Raw genomic sequence first — 7,316 nt, forward strand, 5'->3', positions numbered from 1 at the left:
AACAAATAGGATCTATTTGGCAAGGTGGGGCAGAACAGTAAGCATTCTGTGGGGGAGAACTTATCTAAATTTTCTACCCTTTCCCACGTCCTTTTTTCGTGCATTGCTGCCAAAGTATTAATAATTAATGAGGAAAATTCTCTGCCGTCTGGATGAGTCATACTTTCAGCTACTTGGTTCCCCAAAAGCCCCATAGGTTGGATTAACACTGACGGAAATCCGGATTTTTCTTTTTTTTTTATATCCTGAAATGGAACAAGCATGAATGTTTGATTGGTGCCTAAAACAGGAGAAACCTTTATACCTGTTGGATAAAAGATTTGTGGCACATAAAGCATGAGTCAAAGAGGCATTGCAGTTAAAGCTTCCACAAAACATGCTCCAATTATCGCATTTGTATCCTCGCCAGGGGAAATATTGTACATTTTTGCACTTCTTTTGATTTCATTTACCATCAACACTGCATAGGAGTGTGATCAAAATAAAATGTGGGGACACAGTGCAAATGGGTGCTTCTTTTAATACGTTCATATTGACATGATCATACAAGAGAAAATTAACCATTATACAGGAGATTTATGACTGATAGAAAAAATTGTATTTATTATACTGTCCAAGTTACATTCTACTCATTTGCAATGGCAACAAACAGTTGAACGTCATCAGTTTAACTTAACAACACGTTTAAATAAAAAACGCATAGAGTTAAATCAATTAATTTTAAACTGCATCGTTTCTTTCAACACTATTCCCTCAAACTTTAAGAAAAACAAACAAAATTTGAAGCCATTCCCTACTTGAGTATTCCCTAATATTGCACATTGTCTGAAGATATGACTCTGTCCTTATCTTAAGTGCGCACATTTTTAGAATATCACCACTGCGATATTAACCATCCAGAACCTTATTAAGTTTAATGCACATTTATTTTGGTTGCATAAGTTCATAAGAAACCTTTTACAAGATGCTGTGGTGGGAGGGGGGGGCGGTGTAAGAATGAGGAACCCGACGGAGCTTTCACAGACTCCGCCGGGCTTGTCGTGCGTAACAACACAGATCACATTTCACCATAGTTCATCATGTTAACTTGTTAAGCAAACAGAAAAAAAAAAAAACAGAAAACATTGAACCAAATCAACAGTCACTTCTACCTGTGACTTGTATTAGCTCTGATGTAAGTTAGTTCCTCTCAGGGCACTATCCTTTGTTTAATAATACCGTAATCTCTTTAAATAACCCCGCATAGAAAAATAAACTAACTATGTTTTTAAATTCTTTTTTTACTAGGAATTGAGAACTGACAAAAGGTGACAGGCTCATCACTGATTGAGTCATATTAATGATCCATCCCTTTGACATTTCTGGGCCGTAGTCTCTTGATGATAATGTTCCGTCAAGCAGCATGTGTCTGTGTGTGTGTGTGTGTGTGTGTGTGTGTGCATATGCAGATGTTTGTCAGTGTATTTTACAAACCAGTCCCACAGATACAAATAATGTAAGACTTACAAAATAAATTCCAAGTTACGCTTACATGGCAAGCAGCTTTGTACTCTTTTATCCTTGGGTTTTCATTTTAGGAAACGTCTCTTGACAGTTGAATTGCCGATTCGTTTTCACCCAAAAACATACATTTGGAGAAATAGTAACTTGAAGGGGGGGGGGACACAACTCCATTCAGAATACACGATATAGATAAACATGGCTCTTTACACAAAGAAAACAAGTCATGAAATTAACGTCTTGAGAGTTTTGGAGTTGCCTTCGGATGAACGCAAAACTGGAGCCATTTTGAGGAGGTATCCTGCCATGAGTGTATAATCCTGACAAAATGGCATTGAGTCTGCAAGCAGCCCCAGAGAGTTTCCCTCATGAACAAACAAATAGCCTTACAAAGTGAAAAAAAAAGCAAGGTAGAATCTGCTGAGTCATTCTTTGTAACTAATCCCAGAAATTAGTGTTATCAGATATCTGTACATTTAGGATCCAAGAAGGATACGTCTGAGGTGCCCACTTTTTTTTTCCTATTTCCACCCTTCTGTTATAAAAAGAGGGAAAGCAGCCTCCGAGGTATTTTCTCAAGCACTGTTTCCACGATCATTTGAGTTGATTGGGGCAAAAAAACTCAAATGAAATAACACCAGAAATAAAAAGTCACCATTTCCATAGCAGCAAAAATACTAAGACCGTCGGGTTGTTTGTAGGCTGTCTCGTGGTGTCTAAGTACGATTCATACATGTGGCATGGATGATCCGAATGTCTTTCACTGTAAAGTGTATCCTCGTCGATCCATGTAAAAGCTTTGTAGTACGGAGCCATTTTGTCCATCTAAGCACTGGTCATTACCATTTTCCAGAAGGCACTTTTTTGTTGAATGTGTGTGTGTGCGAGGGAGTGTATGCGCACAGCTGGCTGCAAAGAGAAAAGGGAAGACAGAAAAGAAAAGGGTTGGGGGTTACATGATGCGTGCAACTAGAGGGGGAGAAAGCAAAACAAAAGCCGATCTGTGTACCCGACGCTGCCGTGTTTGTATGTAATCACGGCACTGAATCAAACGTGACCATTTCTACATTTGAGTCAGTGCGGTCTGCTCCTCAAGCACCTGAAGGTAATCAGGTGTTCCTTGGAGCTTGGCTTTCAGCTCGTAATACTCACTTTTTCTTTGCTCCACCACAATCTTACTGTGGTTCCCACCTATCAGCGACGATTTCTTCATCTTTCTATCAAGTGTTTTCTCCGGGTAGCGGATTTCGTAGGCGCCCATGCCTATGCTGTTGAAATCTCTCTTGCCGTCCAGGAAGTTCTGGAGGAACATGCTGGGCTCTCGATTCGGGAGGAATTCCTCAAGCTCGTCGATTGTGCTGAGCCGCTTGTTGCGCTCCAAGGTGGAAAGTGCGTCTTTATCCTTTTCGGCGCTACTTCGAAGGATAATTTTCTGCCTTTGGGAGTCGGCAAACTTGAACCCCGCGTCCATGTCCGACGAACGCCCGATGCCGCACGTGTGGCTCTTGCCAATGTGTTCAATGGTTTGGGGGATAAACGTTTCGCCTCCCAATTCGTCGCCCGGGACGGACCCTTTTTTGCCTGACTTGTGGCCATGCCGGTGGAGCTGCAGCGACATGGAGCCGCACTCCTGATTCCCCAGTTCCTGCCGACCGGCAGGTTTCCTATTCCTTCTGAGGACAAAGACGAGAAGGCAGAAGGCCACAAACACCGTCAGTATCAGCACAACGAGGATACTCAGGATCATGATCGAGAGAGGTACGGGACCTCCCGGCGGGGCTTTGCCAACTCCTGCGGGGGAAACTGACGTCAAAACCGGGGTGGCGCTGGTGAAAATAAACGGAGGCCGAGCAATCAGCTTTGGGCACAGGATCTCGTTTTTTATCAGGCGCAGTTCAATGTTGGAGAATTGCACGGGGGAGGCACATCTCACCTCTTTAGCTGCCACTCCGTCACTAAGCTTGTCTAGCCATAGTTTAAAAGCGACCAAATCGCAGGAGCACTCCCATGGGTTGCCCTCGAGGTCTATCTGGGTCAAAGAGCGCAGCTGGTCCAGGACACCGCTTACTGGCAGGGTCATGAAGTGGTTGTTTTTCAAATTAAGTTTGGCTAAAGAGACGCCTGCAAACACATAGGCAGGAAGACTCCGTAACACATTATTGTTGAGATACAGCAGTTGCAAGTTTGGCATAGAATCAAACGTGCCTGCCAGAACTTCTTTAATGGCATTGTACTCCAAATACAGGGACTGTAGATTGGTGAGGCCCAAGAACATCTCCGGGTGTAACTGCTCGATCTGATTTCCATTCAGATACAGTCGTCTTAGATTAGTCAGGTTAGCAAACACACCTCTCTGGATGCTGACAATTTGGTTGCTGCCGAGGTGAAGCAGATCTAAACCTTCGAATCCTTGGAAATCAATCGGGTTTATGTCGCGAATGTAATTCCCGCTCAATTGAAGTTTCTTGGCATTTGGCGGTTTCGGGATGAGATCGGCTAGATTTTTGATATTTTTTTGCGGGCAACTGACACTAATGCCAAAATCGGAAGGGTGGGTTTTACAGTTACACTGCTGTGGGCATAACATCGGGGGGCTTCGTGTCTGAAAGGAAACAATCTGGCTATTTCTTCCAAAAGGGGGTAAACCGGCTACAATTCCATTTCCGTAAATTTTCGACGAGTCTGTGTTTTTGGGCGATTTTGTGGTAATGGCCACCGCAGAAGTCGGGGAGGATGCCTGACCCGTGTCGGGGAAATTCGGCATTCTAACGTCAAAGTCACTTCCCGTGCCCATGGGACAAAGTTCTTGCTTATTTGTTTCTTTCAGCAGCCTCCCATACAAATCGCTTGGCGTTTCACAGATGGCCTCCCCGATGAAAATATTGTAGGGCATGTTTTCAAGCCATGCCTTGAGAGGCGCTAAGTCACACGTACAATTCCAGGGGTTATCATCCAACTGCAGCTCGACAATCCGTCCGATGTGCTCCAGAACACCCAAATACGGAAGCTTCTGGATCCTGTTTCCTCTTATATCCAGGTGTGTGAGGGAGGCGAAGCGAAAGATGTTGTCAGGAAGTGCCTGTATAAGATTGTCATTCAGAATCACCACTTTTAACTTGTGCAGTTTGTTGAACGCTCCCTTTTCGATGTACTTGATCAAGTTGTAGTCAGCTTGAAGGTACTCCAGGTTTTCGATTCCTAGAAAAGTGTCGGCTTGCAGCACCTTCAACTCGTTGTTGTTGAGATGAAGCTGTTTCAAGGCGCTCATCCCCATGAACGCGCCACCTTCAATGTTCTGCAGCTGATTGTTCCCCAGCTGCAGAGATACAGCATGGGTGAAGTTGAGAAACGAGTTTGGGTAGAGAATTATTAAGAGGTTATTTTGGAAGTTGAGGTGGTATAATGACGACACGGGCGGAATGAGTTGCGTCGGTCGATAGACAGTGATCTTTTCACAGTTCACGTACAGCACATTTTCCACCGACAAGCAGGAGCAGGCGCTGCAAGTCTCAGACATCAAGTCCGGAGCAGAAGGGTCTGCCATTGGGAGTCCATCTGACACGGAGGGGGGTGAGAGGGAGGAGCTTGAGATTGAAGAGCAAAAGGCTGCCAGCAGGAGAACGAGCATCATCTCGCCGATTAAAAATCCCCCCCCAGAAAATCATTTAGTAGCCTTTGGAAAGAAAGAAAAAAAAAAAGTCAGGTGCATGCACAAGCATACACGCCACAAGATTTACACATATACTGTCAAGGACATTTTAAATTTTACAGCCAAATGCGCTCTTGATTGTAGCATCAATTAATAAACGTTCTTACCCAAAAATATCAAATGTATAAAAATCTAATCAGATATTTATTTATTAATTTACCCTTATATTTTTCAATTCAATTACCCACTGGACACACAAATGCTTAAGGCAAAAAAATCAACATATGCTCAGGAAATGGAGAACACATCGGCTGTTGCACATAGGCACAGTTTATTTTTTTTTAAAAAGGAAACGTTTTGGACGGCAGACCTTAAACGTTGTTCCCTCCCTGCCTATCCATCATAATCAAAGTCAAACGACGCAGTTCTATAACGGTCTGATTTAATGCCAGCCGCAGCTGCACATTGAGGTTATTTAGGAAACCATCTGACAGCATGCAGGAGAGTTGAGATGGTGTCTATTAATAACACTTTCAAAATGTTTTTAGAAATGTACGTTTGTTTTAAATAGTAGATTACCTGGGAATTGTTTCAGCTGAACCGAACATACAAAAAAAATGCATAAAAACAAATCAATACTCACCTAAAGCTGTTGTGGCAAACTCCTTTTGGAGACTCGGGCGGCATTGGTGGGACGTGAATGAAGCGCTCCCAGCCGCGAAGAAAAGACAAATTTCAGGGAAGCAACAAGGCTTCCCCGCTCCTTCATTTCCATACAGACTGCTGCGCATCAACGGAAAGCCAAGCGCGCTGGCCTGGATGGAGGGGGCTGCTAAGGAGACAGGAGAGCAGGGTGGGCTCCTATTTCACCCGATGCGTCTCTTGCCGACGGGCTGCGCGTGCTTGGAAAAAATCACCCTCTGCTTGCTTGAGTCCCAAGGTTGTCCCACCTCCATGAGAATGAGGGAACATTTACTCGGCTCAAAAGGATAGAGCCAAATGGATTGCAGTCAGGCTGGTGAAATGCAACACAAGGGAGGGAGGCAGATTTTAGAGATCTTGATGGCGCGTCCAGCGACTCCTAGGCGTGGGAAGGTGCACAAGGTTGGTGATGCTATGCCACAAGTCAGCCATCCTTGTAATCGTATTATTTTGACAACTGGAGGGGTAATAAGAGGACTGTCAAAGCGGTGCGTCCGGTTCAGCCGCCACCGATGATCCCCTTAATAAACAGTGGTATGTTTGACAGGATCCGGAGTGCTGAAGTTGCGCACAAGGATATTTTTTCACGACTCAAAAGACAACACGCTGCCATTCTCATTCGTGTATAGTTCTCCTGTGTGTATTTGAAGATTCATTTTTCCATTCGCTGCAAGAATCCCAGTTGTACTCATCCTTGAATAATGTCAATTTGCCGGTTGCAGCAGGAAAAAAATGTTTTGAGCTGCACAGAACGATGAATGTAAAAAGTGTCGAGTTTTAATGATGGCACAAAAATAGTGGGCAACAAGAGCGACAGCACAACCAGCTGCGTAAAAAATGAATAATGCAGTTATTCGACCGCTAGTCCGATGCGGTGCAGGTGGCCAGCAGCAAACTCTGCGCTTTCCATCATTTAAAAAAAAAAAAAAAGGGAAAAATCAACTCAGAGCAGGAAAGTTACGATCTATACAGCTAGTTGATGCAGAGGTCGGGAAAAAAAAGGATTTTGCGTGTGTGTGGGAAAGAGAGAAAGAGGACAGAATCTTGTAGTTCCCCCTCCTGTAAAACAGCGCAGTATCCGTGTCAGGCGGGTGCTCGCTCCTTTCTCAGCCGCATTCACTGAGCCTCCGACACCACCGGAGGAGGATACAGAGACTGAGAGGGGAGGAGGGAGGGAGGGAAGGAAGGAGGGAGGGAGGGGGTGAGAGAGAGAGAGAGAGAGAGAGAGAGAGAGTACAAACGAGCGCACACAAATCTTGACTGTAGTCATTTATTATAGTTTTAATCCAAAAATGTTTTATATAGCCTCACATGCCTCGTTTGTCCTTGTGTTTGAGATAGGCAACTGTCACCAAGCAGAAGGTGCAGGATTTGAAACAATTCGCCTGGCAAATTGCCCGTTTGGGTTTGAGTTGCGTAGTCCGGCCGTGCCGTATCATTTTTGGCATCCAATCGAAGGGGCGGG

At 44.4% G+C, this 7,316-nt stretch overlaps 1 protein-coding gene across 2 annotated transcripts; it reads right to left on the reverse strand.

Annotated features, from left to right (window-relative positions):
- Positions 1-500: 500 nt before the first annotated feature.
- On the reverse strand, positions 501-7,002 carry slitrk4 (SLIT and NTRK-like family, member 4). 2 transcript variants are annotated; one of them, XM_037262219.1, is made up of 3 exons: positions 5,793-7,002; positions 2,653-5,173; positions 501-2,409 (listed from the first exon to the last, which is right to left on the reverse strand). In XM_037262219.1, exons 2-3 carry the CDS (start codon positions 5,129-5,131, stop codon positions 2,261-2,263), a joined length of 2,628 nt encoding a protein of 875 aa, XP_037118114.1. In that variant the 5' UTR covers positions 5,132-5,173; positions 5,793-7,002; the 3' UTR covers positions 501-2,260. The 2 variants fall into 2 exon arrangements, with proteins under 2 accessions (XP_037118114.1, XP_037118115.1); XM_037262220.1 differs by having other exon boundaries at positions 2,321-5,173.
- Between the last annotated feature and the right edge of the window lie 314 nt (positions 7,003-7,316).

This window comes from Syngnathus acus, chromosome 10 (genome assembly GCF_901709675.1).
Source record: "Syngnathus acus chromosome 10, fSynAcu1.2, whole genome shotgun sequence".
NCBI lineage: Eukaryota > Metazoa > Chordata > Actinopteri > Syngnathiformes > Syngnathidae > Syngnathus > Syngnathus acus.

Bases quoted from the DNA above. Each gene is read 5' to 3' on its own strand.
- slitrk4 (XM_037262219.1), bottom strand. From the start codon at position 5,131: ATGATGCTCGTTCTCCTGCTGGCAGCCTTTTGCTCTTCAATCTCAAGC. The intron at 2,410-2,652 runs GTGAGTATTACG...TTCTCTTTGCAG, and splicing joins TGTGGTGGAGCAAAGAAAAA to CCAGCTGTGCGCATACACTC.